Genomic DNA, 23,017 nt, shown 5'->3' on the forward strand with positions numbered 1-23,017 from the left:
TTGGATTTAGATAAGTACAAAGATACAAGAGAGCTAGGTTGGAAAAGTAGCATCAAGGAGTGTATGAAAGAGGAGATGTGTATGTTAAATTCTGAGACAAGTAATCTGGCTGGAGTGAAAATGTATATAAGAAAACCGAAGATTTGACATTAAACTTCTAGCTATAAAACCTGCAAGGGGAAACCGGGGATTCATGACAGCATGGGTAGATGAGCAGATGAATGATCTATTCTAAAGTACTTTTTGGTTCATGGACCATTCTGCACTTTGGTAAAGCAGAGGTCAGCAACTTTCTGGAGGCTTTATGCTACCTCTCTCTGTTAATTCACTCCCTTCTTCAATTCCACAAAGCAGGAGGACTGAGGCTACCCACTCTCCCTCTGTCTTTTGTCCACTGCGGCATGAAGTACCAGACTAAGTTTGTAAAGAGAAACACAGTTGAATATGACCTCAGGGAATAGCTCCTAGACAAGCAAGAAAATGTATGGATGGTTGGGAGGAAGAGTGGTATAGGTTCTCTATATTCATGAAAACTTCCTCTCACCTTTCAGATTCTTGAAAGTCTTACAAATAAGCAGTATGGACAGTCTCATATCCCCAAATACCAACCTAGCTGCTTGTCTTCCTGTCGTTTTACTTAATTTGGTCCTTTTTTTTTTTAAGTCCATTATTAAATGAAAATACCTCCCCAAAGGAGTTATGGTTTAAAAGTTAGTTACCACTTTAATATCTAATAGTTAAAACAGCTTCAATGTTCTAGAAGAAAATTAGAATATATTTCTTCTCCCAAAGATTCTATAATCAAATATATTTGAGAAACAGCATAGTATAGTTCCCTCTTGTAAATTCACAATGCATATTAGCATTAAGGCATCTAGAAGTCCTGTAGTAAAGAAAATTTAAGTATTTTCAAATCTCTTTAACTACTAAACCCTATTTCACCTACAGAACACATATTAATACATTTTAAGATATGAGAATTTTTAAAGTAAGTTTAAAAAACACAAAATTAAAATAAATCAATGATTAATAATAGGGCATAGAAGGGACCGTAGAGTGGGGTGCATTAGGAAGGATGAAAGGAGGCAGAAAAACAAAGACATCTTTTCTACTTTATATTAATGTTGTTGTTGTTGTTGTTCAATCACTCAGTCGTGTCCGACTCTGCGACCCCATGGACTGCAGCATACCAGGCTTCCCTGTCCATCACCAACTCCCAGAGCTTGCTCAAACTCATGTCCATTGAGTCAGTGATGCCATCCAGCCATCTCATCCTCTGTCATCCCCTTCTCCTCCTGCCTTCAATATTTTCCAGCACCAGGGTCTTTCCCAATGAGTTGGCTCTTCACATCAGGATGCCAAAGTATTGGAGCTTTAGCATCAGTCCTTCCAATGAATATTCAGGACTGATTTCCTTTAGGATTGACTGGTTGAATCTCCATGCAGTCCAAGGGACTCTCAAGAGTCTTCTCCAACACCACAGTTCATAAGCATGGATTCTTTGGTGCTCAGCCTTCTTTATGGTCTAGCTCTCATATCCATACACAACTACTAGGAACATCATAGCTTTGACTATACAGATCTTTGTTGGCAAAGTAATATCTCTGCTTTTTAATATTCTGTCTTGGTCTGTCATAGCTTTTCTTCCAAGGGGCAAGTGTCTTTTAATTTCATGGCTGCAGTCACCATCTGCAGTGATTTTGGAGCCCAAGAAAATAAAGTCTGTCACTGTTTCCACTGTTACCCCATCTATTTGCCATGAAGTGATGGGACCAGATGCCATGATCTTAGTTTTCTGAATGTTGAGCTTTAAGCTAATTTTTTCACTCTCCTCTTTCACTTTCATCAAGAGGCTCTTTAGTTCCTCTTCACTTTCTGCCATAAGTGTGGTATCATTTGCATAGCTGAGGTTCTTGATATTTCTCCCAGCAATCTTGATTCCAGTTTGTGCTTCATCCAGCCTGGCATTTCGCATGATGTACTCTGCATATAAGTTAAATAAGCAGGGTGACAATATATAGCCTTGACATACCCCTTTCCCAATTTGGAACCAGTCCATTGTTCTATGTCTGGTTCTAACTGTTGCTTTTTGACCTGCATACAAGTTTCTCAGGAGGCAGGTGAGAGGCAGGCAGGTGAGATTCCCATCTGTTTAAGAAGTTTCCACAGTTTGTTGTGATCCACACAATCAAAGGCTTTAGCCTAGTCAATGAAGCAGAAGTAGATGTTTTTCTGGAATTCTCTTGCATTTTCTATGATCCAACGGATATTGGCAATTTGATCTCTGGTTCCTCTGCCTTTTCTAAATCCAGCTTGAACATCTGGACGTTCTCAGTTCACGTACTGTTGACGCCTAGCTTGGAGAATTTTGAACATTACTTTGCTAGCATGTGAAATGAGTGCAACTGTGCCATAGTTTGAACATTCTTTGGCATTGCCTTTCTTTGGGATTGGAATGAAAACTGACCTTTTCCAGTCCTGTGGCCACTGCTGAGTTTTCCAAATTTTCTGGCATATTGATTTGTTCAAAAACATCATGCCATGGGTTACAGGTTCCTGGTTTAAAAGACAGACCCTAATGTAAAGGAGCATGACCTACTCTGTAATTATTTGTCCCTTTCCAAACAATATTAACCTTAGGTCCATTCCTAAAGCATGAGTTTCTTTTACCACTCATTCTCACACTGTGACCACAAACAGAATGAAGCAGAAAGCAAAATACAGCATAGGATTTTTAAGTCTTCCTCCATTATGTAGAGCAGTTAAGAGTTAGGAATTAAAGAACTTGGCGAATGGCTAACCATCTTTATCATTTTCGTGCTACTGATACAAAATGCAACTTAACTTACCAGCTCTGTAATTCGGCAAAAGCTTGTTTCATTTTCTTAATAGAAGCATCCATCTCTTCTTTAACTACAACTCGATATCGTGCAAGAGACACTGTGCAGCGCTGGAGGTCTTTCACAGATTTTTCAATATTAGAACCTTGGAAAGAATCCCAATTAAAAAAACAACATAGGTAACTTGAAAACTGGATCTGAATACCTAAGCATTTAACATAACTAACATCCCATAACTAAGAATGCTTCCTAAATGGCCACCCTCAACAAAAAACTGAATTTTTCATAAAGTATCCTGGCCAAGATGGAGTAATAGGAATTGGATTTACCTTCCTGTCTTAAAAAACTTCACACATACACAAAATATATGAAACAATGGTTTACAGACAATGAACAATGTGCAGTACTTCTTACCACCCTCCACAAGAGCACAGAAACAAAGGAAGTGAGGCCTAAGATTGCCCCAACTTGCTGCCATAAGAGAGTTTCCAGGCTGCAATGCAAGGAGGAGAAATCCTAAGTTGAGTCTGAAAGTCTCCTTGAATTGAGGGGACAGAGTTGAGAGTTCAAAGAGGCCAAGATGGCTAGAATTCTCAGGGCAGAACAGTAAAGAGGAGAAAGCTACACAGCAGTGAAAAAACTGTACAAAGATCCACAGAGGATTCTGAGTGCATGCGTACGTAGAACCACCCCGAAGAGGGAAAAGAACCACTGGAAAGGAGCAGGGGGAATAATCCTGAGGGCTCACCCAGACCAGGAATAGTCTATGCTCACACCAGCATAGTGGGGCGCCAGGTAGAGCTCTTAGAAGGGCGCTGCCTCAGTAATTAGCTTGAGACTAAAGGCTGCTCTATTTCTACTAACAAAGCTTAAGTAAGCAAGCAGACTGTTTCCAAATAACAGTTCCAGAACAAATCACAAGAATATTTAAAGAAATACAAAAATATCTAGCAATCAACAAAGCAAAATTCACAATGTCTGGCATCCAATAAAAAAATTACTAGAGGCAGAAAAATATGATCTATAATGAAAGGAAAAATTAATTAACAGAAACAGGTGCAGAAATGACAAAGATGTAGAATAAAGTTGGTAAGGACATCAAAACAGCTAATATAATCAAATATCACATGTTCAAGAAGGTGGAGGAATAGTATAATCTATTAAGGAGAGACATGGAAGATATTTAAAAAGATTCCAACAGAACCTCTGGAGATGAAAAAAAAAAATCAGAGATGAAAAATACACTGAATTGGATTAACAACAGATTAAAAACTTAGAGAAAAAAGATTAATAAATTTGAAGACAGCAATTTTAGAAACTATCCATAATGAAATGAAACACAGAGAGAAAAAGACTGAAAAAAGAATCCAAAATGAAAAACTATTTGAGTAGGTACCAAATTTTCAAAACTCCCTACATAACAGGATTTAGTAGAATACAATTCACCATGTAGATATTACAAAACTGATAAAGTTCTCTCTTGATAGTACAGTCTGAATCATTGTAAGTGGGTAAGTCAACACTGTAGATAAAGATGAAGTATATTTACCTACCCAATATATTTTAACCAGTTTCTGAGAATTCTATTATAACCTTTTTACATTCACCAATGTCAAAGTTATTACAACTTGTAGTTAGAATAACTGATCTAACAAATTTATAAAGTGCCAAGAGACAGATTTTCAATCTTTAATTTAAATCCTTCTTCATCTCAAAGAGATTTCTTTTAAAATCTACCTAAAAGCTTTCAAGCACTGTTTCTTTATTTTTGCTTGACTAAATATTCTCAGACTTGCCTTTCTGGACAAGTTGAGGGCTCTGTTAGAAAGATGAAAAAGGAGAGCCTCAATAATTAAATTTGGCTCATGTGGTATAAATAATTCAATACAGAGCTACAGGTTACAAGTGTCTTTTACATTTCTCTGTTTCATTTGTTCAGGTAAGTGGACTGCCATCCTTAAATGGACGACAGAAGGGCTATTATCTCTATCTAATTATTGGCTAATTATTTAAATAACTATTATAGCTAAAAAAAAAAACAGCAAATGGCTACCATCAATCAATGCTAAGTATTTACTTAAGAGAAAATGACCTTGTTTAAAGCTACAGTCTGATAGGTATTAGTAAAAGCATGAAGTTGAGAAGAGAAATTAAAATATTTCTTCAAAATATCATTTCAGAGATGGCAAAGCTTTTTACTGTTATTATCAACCAGGAGTTAAAAATGAAGGAAAGAGCACAGACATGTTGCAATAAAGCAAATAAAATGAAGGTTAATGTTATCAAAAACACCATGCTAGCCACAGAGTTTGACCCCCATTCACAAAAAAAAGGATCACTATTGTTGTTTCAAGACTGTAAGGCATTACACTACTATCAGACTCCAACTGTGTACACAAAACTGGGGAAAGGCTGGATGGTCATGGATAGTCACTGACTGGAAATGTATTACCTGCTCCCCCTTCTGAAACCTTATTTATGAGAGCAAAGAGATGATTTGCCCTCTTTAGCTAAAAACACAGATTCTCTTTGCTTTCTCTCAAAGGAAGATCTTTGACTTACCAAGCTTTTTATTGGTGGAAGAGAGGGGAACATCTTCCATGCTTAGATTTGAAAGCTGAGGTCCTACAGTAGTTCTTGAGAGAGACTTGGCAGCATTCCTGTTTTGTTGAGAATTCTGAGTAGAGTGCATAGTCAAAGATCTGGACTCGAAATCAGAGACACCATTCTCCAGCATGGATCCTGTCAAATAAAGAGGCCAGTATTTTAGAGTAGAGTTTAGGGGTAAATCAAGGAGTCTTTAAGTTTACACGAAGTAAAAAGGCAAAAGTGCAGCAAAACAAAGCCTCTTAAAAGGTTGTGAATAGAATCAACTGACAAAGCAGGACAAAGAGCAGAGCCAGTGAGGCCGTGAGTATCATTTGGCTTAGCCCAAGGAGGCACACTAACTGAAGAGGAGGGTTCTTTGTCAACCCCTCTCCAGACAGGCTAGCTTATTTCCTGTACCTTGTTAACTTCCTTGCAGTTCTGGGTACAAGGAAGTGAAGAGTCAATATCACCACCTTCTGACAAGCTTCTGTTAAGTTATGCTGAGAAAAAGATTTCTACACTGTCCCAGGGAAAGAAAGAAGAGTTTCAAAAGCTTTAGGAAATGGAAACGGCAAAGAGTTAGGAAATAAAGGAAAGCTAGTTCAGAAAAAAATAGAAGTCACTGACTATCTTTGGTTTGTTTGAGGTGCTATGTTTTTTTCTAAGTCTTTGTATGTGCGTGTGTGTGCTCGAACTAATCAATAAATAAAAACATCTGAAATGTACAGTATAATTTAAAAAATGGCATTACATGTATAAAGCCAGCAGCAATAGAGCAAGGGAAACTGGTTTAACAAACAAGTAACTAAAAAGCCTATTTTTAAAAGTATATTCCCAATATCTTTTCAGTGCTCATCAAAACGGTTAATGAAAAATGTACAAGCTATCTGAATTTACAACTAATACTAATCTTAATTCTTTATTAAAAAATGTGAGACTATAACAACCAACAGTCTACTTCTAATGAAAGCCATAGGATTACAGTTATGCTTATATATTCCTTATTGTGTTGAGTCTTGGAATTATAACATCAATATCAACTCATGATCATCATTTCCTTTAATAAATGTGCAGTTAAAAAACATCTAAGGTCACCTTCTGTAATCTCTAAGTATTACAGAACTATTAAATTAGATTTCCACAAGGCTGATTTAGATTAAAATTAAAATATGAAACAAAGGAATAAGAATTATATTTTTCTAGGCCCTTGAAAATTACCAAATGTGACTCTTTCACATAAGAAGTAACAAAATAAAAAAACTAACTAGATATAATTTATTGATTGCTTTCTCAGCCAAGAAGCCCCTGTATTTTTCAGTAGAATGGAACTTTCCAAGGACCTGTTAATACTCACCTGTTCTATCGAGCATTTCTGATGTGGCAGACTCAGGATCCTCCAGTTCTCTGGCTTCTATTGAAAGTGTCTCCATACCTTCACTGAGTGAGTCCACAGACTCAGTATCATTGATGGCACCGTTGACATGATAACCATTAATACCACCTTTCTCTGAGGAGGGCGCAGATTGTTCCTCTTGAATGGAAACCGACTTATTGGAATCTGGGATACTGTTACTTGGTTCTGCTGCAGGTTTTGGCTTGCTTTTCTTCTTTTTGTTCTAATGGTTATTAAAGATTTGAAAAAAAAAACAAAAGAAAAAGAAGACCCCCGACAATCCAGAGAGGTAATGCCAGCTACCCAAAGGCAACCAATGTTACCAATTTCTCATTTGCTCTTCCAGAAACTGAATACTATTTTTATATGTCAAACCACTGACTAAAATAACTATATAAAATACTTTAGATAAACTCAAACACATAAAAATAAAACAGCAAAGCATTAAAAACCCACTATAAGAAAAATCAAAAGATAAACTACAAAATGTGAGAAAAATATGTGTAATATATACAAACAAATAAATAGAGAGAGCTCTTAAACAAACAAAATAATAATCCAATAGAAAAACTGGTGTAGCTATAAACATGGAATGAAGTGAAACTTCAGTTTAATAAAGATAAATTAAATCTGCATTGCAGAGGATTTTGCATCAGAAATCTGTCTCCTCACCTAGACAACAATTACACTGGCAGAATCTGTCTAACTATTTTGGAACTCTGGAGTCTACTGAAGGCTTATAATTTCCAGGAGAAGGCTTGGATGATAAATTGCAGTTAGTCAATTTCAGTCAATTTCAGTTCTGAGCACAGTAGCAGATACTCACCCCCCACCCCCAGTTAGGGAACAGGCAGCCGTGCACCTGTTCTTGGAGCAGCTGGCACATAGCTTGCTGGAGTCAGGGTAGGGAAAAAGAACCCTGTCCTCCAAATATCTGGGAGCTGTGTTGTGGTCACTGACTGCTGCCTCTCACTACAAAGGTACAGACAGAGGCAGGCAGCCACTGATGCTGCACCTCCTCCCACTGTTGCAAGCCCCTCCTCCTCTGGCTGAAGTTTAATTCCTTTAGGGGAGTTAAAGTGGTGGTGCCCTTCTTCCCCACTTCATTTTTCTTTATTCCCTTTCTGGAGACAGACATCAAAGACTAGGACATTCAAAAACAACTGTATATACAGAAAAAAATTGAAAGTAATCATGCATGCTCAGGGAAAAGCACAGACAAGATCTGATAAGACCTTAAGTTTACACCTTAGGCTGACCCTTGGTACAAAGACAGCTTACAACAATTTTAAAATATAGTAATAACAAAAAACAGCAAACCTGGAGAAAGAAGGAGAATCTGGTTTCCAGAGTTATCAAATTATTAGATTCAAAGGTCTAGCTTTCAGCAAATCACAAAGAACACACAAAAAAATAAGAAAGTATGGCCAATACAAAGGAAAAGAATAAATCAATAGAAACTTTCCCTGAGAAAGACTTGTTGGGAGATACATTAAAGACTTTATTTTTTTTCATCCAAACATTAATTTTAATTAAGTAAACATGGATTCTTACTATGTTTCCATAAAGAGGATTTTTTTTACTCAAACGCCTAGTGCATTTTTGGGCTTCCCTGGTGGTTCAGTGGTAAAGAATCCACCTGCCAACATAGGAGACATGATCTCTGGTCCGGAAAGATCTCACATGCTATGGAGCAACTAAGCCTGTGCACCCCAACTACTGAGCCTGTGCTCTAGAGCCTGGGAGCCGCCAACCACTGAGCCCACATGCTGCAACTACTGAAGCCCACATGCCTAGAGCCCATGCTTAACAACAAGAGAAGCCACTGCAATGAGAAGCCTGCACAATACAACTAGTCCCTGCTGGCTGCAGAGTACGAAAGAGCACAAAACAGAGTAGTCCCTGCTTTCCGCAACCAGAGAAAAGCCCACCAGCAACGAAGACTCAGTACAACCAACCCCACCCCACAATATGAAAACAAAAAAGCTGCCTCAAAGGTGTTCAAAGAGCTAAAGGAAAGTGTGGGGAAGGTCAAGCAAACAAAGTATGAACAAAATGGAAATATTAATTAAGAGACAGAAAAAGAAGCTAAATCTAAAAAAGAAATACAAACTGAAATTCTGGAGCTGAAAAGTACAGTAACTTAAATTAAAAAAAAAAAAATCACTGAAGGGATTCAAACGGAGATCTGAGAAGTCAGAAGAAAGAACCAATGGGTGTGAAGATAGCACAACTGAAATTACTGAGTTTGAGGAAGAGAAAAAAGACTGAAGAAAAGTGAAGAGCCTAAGGGATCTGTGGGGCTCCATCAAGCAAACCAACATATGCGTTGTATAAACTGGAGAAGGAGAGGAGGAAAAGGGAAGAAAGAAAGTATAAAGAAATAATGGCTGAAAACTTTCCAAATTTGATGAAAGACATGACTATAAACATCCAAGAAGCTTAACAACCTCCAAGAGATGATGAAACACGTTGTAATCAAACTTCCAAAAGATAAAGAAAGAATCTAGAAAGCAGCAAGAGAGAAGTTACTTATCACACACAAGAGATCATTAATGAGATTAGCAGATTTCTCATCAGAAACATAGGAGGCCAGAAGGCAGTAGGCAGATATATTCAAATGCTAAAAGAAAAAAAACAAAAAAACAAAAAAAACCCATCAACCTCAAGAATCCTCTATGTAGCTAAACTGTCTTTCAAAAACAGGGATAAACTGACATTCCTAGATAAACAAAGAGGAGAGAGTTCATGACTACCAGACCTGCCCCGCCAGAAATATAGGAGGCCTGAAACATGAAGTGAAAGAACACTAGATGGTAATCTGAAGGCATACAGAGAAATAAAGAACTTGACAGAGTTTGTGCAATTACAAAAGCTAGTATTATTATAACAATGGTTTGTAACTGTACTTTTTGTTTTCTACATGGTTTAGAAGACTAATACAACAAAACCAAAAGCTGGTTCTTCATAAAAACAAAGTTGACAAAAGTTTAGCTAGATGGACTAAGAAAAAAGTGAGAAGACTCAAATTATTAAAATAAGAAAGTGGGTACATTACTATTGATTATAAGAGAATATTATGAACAATCATATACCAACAAATTACATAACCTAGATGAAATTGTTCAAATTCCTAGAAACACAAAACCTACCTATACTGTCATGAAGAAATAGAAAATCTAACTAGTTAGGAGACTAAATCACGAATCAAAAATCTCCTGACAAAGAAAATCCCTAGCTTCACTAGTGAATTCTACCGAACATTTAGTCTTGCCAAACTTAAAAAAAAAAAAAAAGGCTGCTGAAGAGAACGGAACAATATCTAACTCACTCTATGAGCTCAGCATTACCCTGATACTTAGACAAAGACATTAGCTGAAAACTACAAAGCAATATCCCTTATGAACACTGATGCAAAAATTCTCAACAAAATAGGACCAAACCAAATTTAGCAACATACTAAAATAATTATATACCATGACCAAACAGGATTTATTCCCTGAATGCAAGAATGGTTCAACTTAAGAAAACTGATCAATGTAATACACCATATTAACAGAAAGAAGGGGAAAAAAGCCACATGATCATCTTAACTGATGCAGAAAAAACATGTGACAAAATTCAAATATCCTTTCATGATAAAAACACTAAAAAAGGCAAAAAAAAAACTAGGACTAGACAGAAACTACTTCAACATAATAAAAGACATATATGAAAAACCCACAGGGAACAATGGTCAGAGAGGAGAGCTTTTCCTCAAAGATCAGGAACAAGGCAATGATGCCCACTTTTGCCATTTCTATTCAACACAGTACTGAAAGTTGTAGCCAGTGCAATTAAGAAAGAAAAAGAAATAAAAGGCATCCAAGCAAGAAAGGAAAAAGTAAAATATGTTTGCAAAAGATATGATCTTATATATAGAAAACTTTAAAGATTACACACACACACACACACACACACACACAGAACAATTCAGCAAAGCAGCAGGATACAGTTAACACACAAAAATCAGTTGTACTTCTATACCTTAACAATCTGAAAAGTAAATTATAAAATGATTCAATTTATAATAGCATAACTAAATAGAAACACCTTATATATTTATGAATTAGAAGACTTAATATTAAAATGTCAATACTACCCAAAGTGATCTACAGATTCAATGCAATCCATAACAAAATCCCAATGATATTTTTTGCAGAAACAGAAAAACCCATCTTAAAATGCATATGCACCTTCAAGGGACCAAAACAACCCTGATTGTCATAGTAAGTGAAATAAGTCAGACAGAGAAGGACAAATATCATATGATATCGCTTACATGTGCAATTTAAAAAAAAAAGGACACAAACGTATTTACAAAAGAAAAACAGACTCAAAGACATAGAAAACAAGTTCATCGTCACCAAAAGGGGACGGGGCTGGGAGGGGAGGGATAAATTGTATGTTTTGGACTAAAATATACACACTATTATATATGAAAAGATAATCAACAAAGACCTACTGTTGGGAACTATATCATATCTTCTAATAACCTATAATGGGCTTCCCTTGTGGCTCAGCTGGTACAATGGAAAAGAATCTAAAAAAATTTATGTATGTGTGTGTATATAACTGAATCACTTTGCTGTACCCCTGAAATTAACACAACATTGTAAATCAACATGTCAATAAAAAATGTAAAGAAAAATAGGAACAAAACAGGGAGACTCATACAACCTAATTTCAAAACTTACTACAAAGCTACACTAATCAAAACAGTGTAGTAGTAGTGTAAAGACGGATGTATAAGGGACTTGCCTGGGGGCCCAGTGGTTAAGATTCTGCCTCCACTGTGGAGAGCAGGGGTTTGATCCATGGTCAGGGAACTAAGATCCCACAAGCCATGCAGAGTGACCAGAAAACTTATAAAAGACAAACACAGAGACAATGAAATAGAATAAAGAGCCTAGAAGTACACTCTCCCATATATGGCTTCAATGATTTTTGCCAAAACTATTCAATGGAGAAAGGACAGTCTTTTCAACAAATAATGCTGGAAAAACTGGAATCTCCACATATAAAAGAATAAAGTTGGACTTTAACCTGAAACATAGCACAAAAATTAACTCAAAATGGATCAAACCTAAATGTAAGACCTAACTCAATAAAACTTAGAAGAAAATGATGTAGGACAAAAGCGTCACGATATTGGATTTGGTAAGGATTTCTTAGAGATGACACCAAAGGCACAGTAAACAAACAAAAACAGACAAACTGGACTTCATGAGAAAGAAGACAATCCACAGAATGTGAGAAACTATTTGCAATCATATATCCAGTAAGGGATTTTTCCTTTCCACAATTCTCATTCCTCCTTTTCTTAATTACTTTCTCCCATGTGAGCTGGCTAAGTTTTCATGCCACTGTCCTATGCATGTAATACCTATCCCCAGTAATCGTTCATGATCATATCCTATTGAACTAATCCCAACAGTTAACTGGATGTGATTTGGGTATTTGGGATTGCCAAACTGAAGCCATTTTTCTTTCTCAAAATTGTAAGAAATTTATGTATCTCCAACACATACTTCCCTAGCTTTGTGCACATATTACATTACTAATAACCTATTATCCTTGGCCAATAAATTAATAAATCAGAATACGCACAGTTACTTAGGTTTAGTGAAAGCAATGGGAAAAAGTTAAGAAAATATTCAAAGCTACAGGTATAGAGAGCTTCAGGGGAATCTTTGGTAGTATTAAGTTCTTAGAAAAAGTTCTCAAGGGTCATTGGAGCCAAGCCTGTTTTCTTTTTTTTCCCAAGTCTGGTTTAATTAAGACTCAGCAGAAATCCTAATGAAGTGATTTAGAGTCATCAAGAAACTATTCCAGAACTCCAGCACTAACCTAATACAGACCCCAAAGAGATTTCATAGAGATACTTGATTCAAATTCACACTTCAAGCACTTCCTAAAGGAACTAGATTTAGAGTAAAGAGCTATGGGAAGCATGATGAGGTTAGCTAGTATCCTTTAGGGAAAGCATTTTTGGTTTCAAGTGGATAAGGACACTTGAGGAGACATTACTTTGTCAACAAAGATCCATCTAGTCAAAGCTATGGGTTTTTTTAGTAGTCATGTATGGATGTGAGAGTTGGACTATAAAGAAAGCTGAGGGCCAAAGAATTGATGGTTTTGAACTGTGGTGTTGGAGAAGACTCTTGAGAGTCCCTTGGATTGCAAGGAGATCCAATCAGTCCATCCTGAAGGAAATTAGTCCTGAATATTAATTGGAAGGACTGATGCTGAAGCTGAAACTCCAATATTTGGCCACCTGATGCAAAGAACAGACTCATTTGAAAAGACCCTGATGCTGGGAAAGATAAAAGGCGGGAGGAGATGGGGACAACAGAGGATGAGACAGTTGGATGGCATCACCGACTCGACAGACATGAGTTTGAGTGAGCTCTAGGAGTTGGTGATGGACAGGGAGGCCTGGCGTGCTGCAGCCCATGGGGTTGCAAAGAGTTGGACACGACTGAGCAACTGAACTGAACTGAAATACTTGCAGTTGTCAATATTATTTTCCTATTTTAGAGACGAGCAAACTAAGGCTCACTAGGGTTAAACAATATTCCCAGGAAATAAAACCAGTAAGTAGTAAAATAGGATATAAATCCAGTTTTGACTGATTCCACAGTCCAAGTACCTTCTATTATCTTCTAATATCTCCCTGAACTAGACCATCAGACCCCTCTGCATAGCTAACAGTAGCAAAGCCTCTCTTTAGGCTTTGAGCTAAAGCTGATTAATATCAGAGATTACAATACAAGTGGTCTGACTTAAAAATCTGAACTATTTTAACTGATGTATGATATGAATGATGTTGAAAACCCCTGGAATGGGTCACTTTCTCTAGAGGAGCTCTGCTGTCCTTGACATGATCTTGTTTCATCCCTGCCTAATATTAATACACTCTCTGCAACTGCATGGCAGAGTAATTCTGCTTCCTGCCTGAAATCACATGGAGGAGACTGGGTACTCTATGTACATAGCAGTGTTATAATGTCCTGGAAGAAAACTTTTCTTAGCCAGGTAAACTGAAGATGCATATGTAAATCTTTCAATATTTCTGCAGAGCTTAATTTTTTTATAATACAAATACTGATATCACACTTTTAAGTTTAATTCATTCTTACCTTTTTCTTGCCTGTTACTGTCCATTCTTTGAGTACTTCACTGGCACTACCTGTAAGAGAAACCAATCAGATTTTTTTCTCCCAGCACTGGCATGCTCAAGCAGAAATTTGTGTCCCTGTAACTGCTGGAAAGTCTCCCTCTCCCAATAGGAAAAGTGATGGTTCAGGTATCTAAGCTAATGTAATGATAATCATATCATGCTTACCTTTTAGAATACCTGCCCATTTAGATCTCCCTTCTCCATTTAATTTCTTGAGTAAGTTCTTCCAGGAAGAGACTAATGTAGCCTGACCACTTTGAAGCTTCTTTTTATCTATGTAGCTTTGACCAAATACAAAGAGGACTGGTTTCAGCCCAAGTATGGTGTCCCCTTTCCTCCAGATTACATACCACCTGGTTACATTGTTTCAGAGAGAACTGTCTGCCACCCTAAACCCAAATACTAACATTATAAAAAAAATATGATGATAAAGAAAAACCTTACAGTATTTGAACTTGTTTATTCTATACTGGCAAATTCAGAAAAGTAGAAAGAGGGAGATCTATTTTGATATCACTGTCACTGTTCAATGAAAGAGACGACTTCAGACAGTTTTCCCAAACAAGTTACGTTGAAAGAATTTTGTAAAATGCTCCTCAACTCTATAAAATCAGAAGGTTTGACTAAGCATCCATTTTTTGTATGGTAGATAAGGAAATTCAAACCCATATATTTAATCACTTGTCAGAGCCTGAAAAAGAATACTGAGTCCCTAAATCTGTCATCTGTAGCTGAGCCACTAGACCACTGCTCTGTCATTGCTTCTTAAATTCTTATTCAAGCCAACTCCAGTCAAGTCCCTTATACCACTGGCTACCTAATTTCTTCTTAACTGTCATTAGAAAACGTAATGAATAAAATGATGGAGTCTTCTCTGCTTGTCTCTTATTCCAGGTATCATATAGCTTATGAATGAATTACTTCTAGGGCTGAAACAAGGAGCTTTAAAAGATATCTTTAAAAATCGCACAGGGTCTGCTATATCATCTATAAAATACCAGGCTGCAGAATAAATGTTATAGAAATTTGAAGCAACTTCTAGTTGAACAAATACGAACTTATAAAAATATTGAGCTAGGGTTACCTTCCATGAATGCTTGTACTGTTTTGTCCACACAATTATCAAAGTGTTGCAAAACCAGGATAATTTCATTGTTACTCTTATTGGGAACTATTGCGCGCACTGCATTTATCTGAAAAAGAAGATAAGGTCATTTAATCCTAATATCAGTAGATCAGTTGGAAACTGAGGTCTATTACAGAGAATAACAGTAAGGGTACCACTTCATCTTTAATAAGGTGCACCACATCACCTTAGTATCAGTGAGAGTACATACAACCATCTCACTGTGATGAATAATAGGGGAATGATGCCAGCACATAAAAAATTAAAACTTAGAAAAAGCAGAACATTTGCAGAAACAGAGAATTTGTGCCAGATCTTATTTCAGGGTGGTTTAATTCAGGAATCAGGTATTAATTTAGCATCAACATTTCCTCATTTTTAGCATATTAGACAGAAAGGAGCAAAGTTTAACAAACCACCAAAATAGAACACCAATAATAACTTAGATTTTTGTATAGCATTTTTTAAACATTTATTTCATATCATTTAATTGTATAATAATGCTATAAATATCATTTAAATTATTATAAATTATTTCAGGTATATAAAACATAATGAACACTCACTATGACACCCAGTTTAATAAAACAAAATACATGCAGTTGAAGTGCCCATGAAGCTTTTCATAAACCCTTTTTCCCTCCTCTCCAGAGAGATTTCTACCTTGAATTTGGTGTTATTTCGATATTTGTTTTTATACTTTTATGATGTATGTCTGTATCCAAGGGTAAGACATATTATTGTCTGTATTACATGTCATATCATACGTATCTATTTTTAATTTGCTTTTGCATGTAACATTGTTTTTTAGATTTTTCATGTTGATAAATGTATCTCATTATTATTTATCAGCTATTTATTTTAACTGCTAAATAGCATTTCCATTGTGTGAATATAGCCAATTTTATCATTTTTCTGTTGATAGACATTTATATTCTTTCCAGTGTTTGGCTACTATGAAAAATGCCACAGTAAATATTCCTACGCTTATGGTTATTTACTGAATGCTTATGACAATGCTTAGCAAATTGTTAAAAAAAAGAAAACAAGTCTTCAGTGAACAGTGAGAGGATGTCTCTATTGTATATATAATCACTAGTAGAATTTCTGAACAGTTCAGTTCAGTTCAGATGCTTAGTCATGCCCAACTCTTTGCGACCCACTGGACTGCAGCATACCAGGCCTCCCTGTCCATCACCAACGCCGGGAGTTTACTCAAACTTAAGTCCACTCAGTCAGTGACGCCATCCAACCATCTCATTCTCTGTCATCCCCTTCTCCTTCCGTCTTCAATCTTTCCCAGCATCAGGGTATTTTCAAATGAGTCAGTTCTTCGCATCAGGTGGCCAAATATTAGAGTTTCAGCTTCAGCATCAGTCTTTCCAATGAATACTCAGGACTGATTTCCTTTAGGACGGACTGGTTGGATCTCCTTGCAGTCCAAGGGACTCTCAAGAGTTTTTTCCAACACCACAGTTCAAAAGCATCAATTCTTTGGCACTCAGCTTTCCTAATAATCCAACTCTCACATCCATACATGATACTGGAAAAACCATAGCCTTGACTAGATGGACCTTTGCTGGCAAAGTAATGTCTCTGCTTTTTAATATGCTATCTAGGTTGGTCATAGCTTTTCTTCCAAGGAGCAACCATCTTTTAATTTCATGGCTGCAGTCACCATCTGCAGTGATTTTGGAGCCCTCCAAAATAAGGTCTCTCGCTATTTCCATTATTTCCCCATCTATTTGCCATGAAGTGATGGGACCAGATGCCATGATCCTAGTTTTCTGAATGTGGAGTTTAAAGCCAACTTCTTCACTCTCCTCTTTCACTTTCATCAAGAGGCTCTTTAGTTCTTCTTTGCTTTCTGCCATAAGGGTGGTGTCATCTGTGTATCTGAGGTTATTGATACTTCTCCCGGCAATCTTGATTTCAGCTTGTGCTTCTTCTAGCCCAGCGTTTCTCATGATGTACTCTGCATATAAGTTAAATAAGCAGGGTGACAATATATAGCCTTGACGTACTTCTTTCCCAATTTGGAACCAGTCTGTTGTTCCATGTCCAGTTCTAACTGTTGCTTCCTGACTTGTACACAGCTTTCTCAAGAGGCAGGTCAGGTGGTCCAATATTCCTATCTCTTTCAGAATTTTCCAGAGTTTGTTGTGATCCATACAGTCAAAGGCTTTGGCATAGTCAATAAAACAGAAGTAGATGTTTTTTTGGAATTCTCTTGCTTTTTCAATCATCCAACGGATGCTGGCAATTTGACCTCTGGTTCCTCTGCCTTTTCTAAATCCACCTTGAACATCTGGAAGTTCATGGTTCACGTGCTGTTGAAGCCTGGCTTGGAGAATTTTGAGCATTACTTTGCTAGTGTGTGAGATGAGTGCAATTGTGTGGTAGTTTGAGCATTCTTTGGCATTGCCTTTCTTTGGGATTGGAATGAAAACTGACCTTTTCCAGTCCTGTGGCCACTGCACTGCTGAGTTTTCTAAAGTTGCTGGCATATTGAGTGCAGCACTTTCACAGCATCATCTTTTAGGATTTGAAATAGCTCAACTGGAATTTCATTACCTCCACTAGCTTTGTTCATAGTGATGCTTCCTAAGGATCACTTGACTTTGCATTTCAGGATGTCTGGCTCTAGATGAGTGATCATACCATCGTGATTACCAGGGTCGTGAAGTCTTTTTCATATAGTTCTTCAGTGTATTCTTGCGACCTCTTCTTAACATTTTCTCCTTCTGTTAGATCCATACCATTTCTGTCCTATATTGTGCCCATCTTTGCAAGAAATGTTCCCTTGGTATCTCTAATTTTATTGAAGAGATCTCTAGTCTTTCCCATCCCATGGTTTTCCTCTATTTCTTTTCACTGATCACTGAGGAAGGCTTTCTTATCTCTCCTTGCTATTCTTTGGCACTCTGCATTCAAATGGACATATCTTTCCTCTTCTCCTTTGCCTTTCGCTTTTCTTTTCACAGCTATTTGTAAGGCCTCCTCAGACAACCATCTTGCCTTTTTGCATTTCTTTTTCTTGGGGATGGTCTTGATCACTGCCTCCTGTACAATGTCACAAACCTCTATCCATAATTCTTCAGGCACTCTGTCTATCAGATCTAATCCCTTGAATTTATTTCTCACTTCTGCTGTATAATCGTAAGGGATTTGATTTAGGTCATACCTGAATGGTCTAGTGGTTTTCCCTACTTTCTTCAATTTAAGTCTGAATTTGGCAATAAAGAGTTCATGATCTGAGCAATAGTCAGCTCCCAGTCTTGTTTTTGCTGACTTTATAGAGCTTCTCCATATTTGGCTGCAAAGAATATAATCAATCTGATTTCAGTATTGACCATCTGGTGATGTCCATGTGTAGAGTCTTCTCTTGTGTTGTTGGAAGAGGGTGTTTGCTATGACCAGTACATTCTCTTGGCAAAACTCTGAACAGTAGTGAATCTAAAAACTCATTAGAAATGCCAAATTTCCCTTCAAAACAAACATGCCAAATTCGTCAGTTATTCCTAAGGTATTTTGTATCTTTTGAGGTTAAAAATATACACTTTACAATAATTGCATATTCTCTTTTCATTTTTGTATGTCAATTTTATATCCAGCTATTTTGATGACTTCATTATTCCTAATAATTTGTTGCTTTCTTGGTTATTCTATGTAGGCAATTCTATTATCTATAATAACAGCAGTTTTTTTCCCCTTCCTTTTTAGTCTTTATAATCTTCATTTCTTGTCTTACTGGACAATGTGAAATTGGTTATTTCTTCAAGAAGACCCTTTTTTTTTTTTGGTAGGGAGTGGTAGTTAGAAACCAAGATCTAAGAGCTAGGTGTGTTTATTGCTATTAGGTTGACGTAAAAGTAATTGTGGTCTTGCATTGCTGAGCTTTGCCGTTTGATATTGGACTACATTCTCAAATAAATGTGGTTATGTTATACATCATTTTAATGCACATTTCTCACTTTTTTTTTTGCTAATGACATTACTTGCTGTTTATTTTATATTTACTTTAGACTAGGGAAATGACATTAGACAAACAGCAAATTCAAGCAATTTTTTTATTTGAGTTCAAAATGGGTCATAAAGCAGTGGAGACAATTTGAACATCATCAATGCATTAGCCCAGATACTGCTAACAAATGTACAGTGCAGTGGTGCTTCAAGAAGTTTTGTAAAGGAAAGGAGAGCCTTGAAGATGAGGAGCACAGTGGCCGGCAACTGCAAACTGATTCTCTTTCAACTACACGAGAAGTTGCTGAAGAACTCAATACCAACCATTCTATCGTCATTTTGCATTAGAAGCAAATTGGAAATGGGAAGAAGCTTGGTAAGTGGGTACCTCATGAACTGATAGCAAATCAAAAAAACCACTGAAGTGTCATCCTCTTTTATTGTGTAACAACAAACCATTTCTCGAATGGATTGTGATGTGCGACAGAAAGTGGATTTTATACGACTCCTGGCAATGATCAGCTCAGTGGTTGGATAGACAAGAAACTCCAAAGCACTTCTCAAAGCCAAAGAAAGTGAAACTGAAAGTGTTAGTCGCTCAGTTGTGCCCAACTCTTTGTGACCCCATGGACTGAAGACTGCTAGGCTCCTCTGTCCATGGGATTCTCCAGGCAAGAATATTGGAGTGGGTTGCCATTTCCTCCTCCAGGGGATCTTCTGAACCCCAGGATCGAACCTGCATCTCTTACGTTTTATCTTGTATTGGCAGGCAGGGTCTTTATCACTAGCGTCACCTAGGAAGCCCCAAGAAGGTCCAAAGCACTTCCCAAATCCAAACTTGCACCAAAAAAAGGTCATGGTCACTGTTTGGTGATCTGCTGCTCATCTAATTCACTACAGCTTTCTGAATCCTGGCGAAATCATTACATATGAGAAGTATGCTCAGCAAATCGATGAGATGCACTAAAAACTGCAATGCCTGCACCCTGCATTGGTCAACATAAAGGGCCCAATTCTTCTCCATGACAACGTCCGAATGCACCTCGCACAACCAACACTTGTTTCAAAAGTTAAATGAATTGGGCTATGAAGTTTTGCCTCATCCGCCATATTCACTTGACCTCGTGCCAAACAACTACCACTTTTTCAAGCATCTTGACAACTTTTTGCAGGGAAAATGCTTCCATAACCAGCAAGAGGCAGAAAACGCTTTCCAATAGTTCGTCAACTCCTGAATCATGGATTTTTACATTATAAAAATAAACAAGCTTACTTCTTGTTGGCAAAAATGTGTTGATTGTAATGGTTCCTATTTTGACTAAAGATGCATTTGAGCCTAGTTATTATGATTTAAAATTCACGGTCTGAAACCACAATTACATTTGCACCAATCTAATACTAGGAAAATACTAGTATTTCCTAATACTGTGGAAAATTCTGAAAGAGATGGGAATACCAGACCACCTGACCTGCCTCTTGAAAAACCTATATGCAGGTCAGGAAGCAACAGTTAGAAATGGACATGGAACAACAGACTGGTTCCAAATAGGAAAAGGCCTATGTCAAGGCTGTATATTGTCACCTGGCTTATTTAACTTCTATGCAGAGTACATCATGAGAAATGCTGGGCTGGAAGAAGCACAAGCTGGAATCAAGATTGCCGGGAGAAATATCAATGACCTCATATATGCAGATGACACCAGAAAGTGAAGAGAAACTAAAAAGCCTCTTGATGAAAGTGAAAGAGGAGAGTGAAAAAGTTAGCTTAAAGCTCAACATTCAGAAAACGAAGATCATGGCATCTGGTCCCATCACTTCATGGGAAATAGATGGGGAAAGAGTGGAAACAGTGTCAGACTTTATTTTTGGGGACTCCAAAATCACTGCAGATGGTGATTGCAGCCATGAAATTAAAAGATGCTTACTCTTTGGAAGAAAAATTATGACCAACCTAGATAACATATTGAAAAGCAGAGATATTACTTTGCCAACAAAGGTCCGTCTAGTCAAGGCTATGGTTTTTCCAGTGGTCATGTATGGATGTGAGAGTTGGACTGCGAAGAAGGCTGAGAGCCGAAGAATGGATGCTTTCGAACTGCGGTGTTGGAGAAGAAGACTCTTGGGAGTCCCTTGACTGCAAGGAGATCCAACCAGTCCATTCTGAAGGAGATCAACCCTGGGATTTCTTTGGAAGGAATGATGCTAAAGCTGAAACTCCAGTACTTTGGCCACCTCATGCAAAGAGTTGACTCATTGGAAAAGACTCTGATGCTGGGAGGGATTGGGGGCAGGAGGAGAAGGGCGACAGGGATGAGGCTGGATGGCATCACTGACTCAATGGATGCGAGTCTGAGTGAACTCTGGGAGTTGATGATGGACAGGGAGGCCTGGCGTGCTGCGATTCATGGGGTCGCAGAGAGTCAGACACAACTGAGCCACTGAACTGAACTGAACTGAATACTAGGATGTGATTATTTCTAGGTCCTCTCAGTTGATAGAACTAGGAAATTTTGGTTTTTACAACATAAGTTTATACTGACACCATCAGTTTAAATATAATATTAAAAGGCTTTCTTTTTTTTCTTTTTGCCACACCGTGCAGCATGCAGGACTGAACCTATGCCTTCTGTAGTGGAAGCACGGAGTCCTAACCAGTGGACCTAGAGAATTCCCAAAAGACTTTTTATAAAATGGTTTTTAAACATGTATTTCTCTTCTCTAAACTGAAAGTTTTTTAGCTCTTAAAAAGATTGACATATTTCTTGATTTGCTTTATTCTATAATATTTATAAAATAATTATAGAATATAATATTACTAATGAAAAAAGTTGAATTCATTTTCACTACATTCCTCTCAACATTTACAGTAAGAATACTAATATTGTGTTCAAAGTCAGTGGGAAGATTTGTTCTAGTTTACCTTTCCCTGAAGATGAAGCATTGTCAGGATCTCAACCTTATATAAGATCTCAGTTCCAATTTCTAACCCAGGACAAGCTTTGTGCTAAATCTGGGGCCTATGTGGTAAAAACCCATTTGTTACTGAGACTGGCAAAACATATCAGCATTACCTAGCTCAGGCTTACCACTCAGCTTTTTAGTTTCTTCTATGTTTTTGGCCCCTAGGGATTTCTCTTCTTGTGTTCAGCTATGCTTTTTTTCTTTTTTGGCCACGCCATGTAGCCTGCAGGATTCTTAGTTCCCAGAACAGGGGTTAAATCTGGGTCCTTGGCAATGAAAGTGGAGTCCTAACCACTGGACCACCAGGGAATTCCTTGGCTATGCATTTAAAATGATGTATATCATTTTCATTCTGTATTTGTAAGCATTTTACATTAGAAATGTAATGTAAAATTTTTTACAGATGAAGAGAAGTAAAGTATCTTTTTCAAGTTATTAGCAGAATCTGTAACTTGCCTTCATGTCATTCTATAATTTTTTTTGTTTCAGGCTTAACTGAACAATGAGGAAGTACAAAACTATACAAGCAGGATGGTATATAATCTATAATTCAAAGAGTGTGAATTTATAATATATACTTTTGAGATGAGCAAAAAATTACCATGATCACTAGAAAATGGGCTTCAGGCAAAACGTACAGATTCAATGATAAAGGTAAAATTCTCATAACTGAAAATGCAACATTGTTTATATTATTGAACCAATATGTATCTATGACTCCAGAATCAATGATTTACTTTCTAAATGAGATGGAGAACATATGTAAAGCTTTTATGTTTTTTCTCAATATAGCTCATTAAGGGTTATATTATTAAAGACAACCTGGTTCCCTTCCAAAGATACGTTACTTAGAAAATTTCTCCTCTTGCTCTAAAGTCTCCTGGTCTTAAAAATCCTCTTCAAGTGAATGGGACGATCCTACT

The 23,017-nt window shown here is 37.1% G+C and overlaps 1 protein-coding gene across 1 annotated transcript in view; it reads right to left on the reverse strand.

Annotated features, from left to right (window-relative positions):
- Positions 1–23,017, reverse strand: part of SPATS2 (spermatogenesis associated serine rich 2) — a 156,112-nt gene that overhangs the window by 19,476 nt on the left and 113,619 nt on the right. The window contains exons 4-8 of the mRNA XM_069584452.1: positions 15,129–15,237; positions 14,004–14,053; positions 6,784–7,045; positions 5,403–5,582; positions 2,850–2,985 (exon numbers count right to left, since the gene is read on the reverse strand). Coding sequence (XP_069440553.1) covers positions 2,850–2,985; positions 5,403–5,582; positions 6,784–7,045; positions 14,004–14,053; positions 15,129–15,237 — 737 coding nt within the window. The remainder of the gene's footprint in view (positions 1–2,849; positions 2,986–5,402; positions 5,583–6,783; positions 7,046–14,003; positions 14,054–15,128; positions 15,238–23,017) is intronic.

Source organism: Ovis canadensis, chromosome 3 (assembly GCF_042477335.2).
Source record: "Ovis canadensis isolate MfBH-ARS-UI-01 breed Bighorn chromosome 3, ARS-UI_OviCan_v2, whole genome shotgun sequence".
In the NCBI taxonomy this organism is placed as follows: Eukaryota; Metazoa; Chordata; class Mammalia; order Artiodactyla; family Bovidae; genus Ovis; species Ovis canadensis.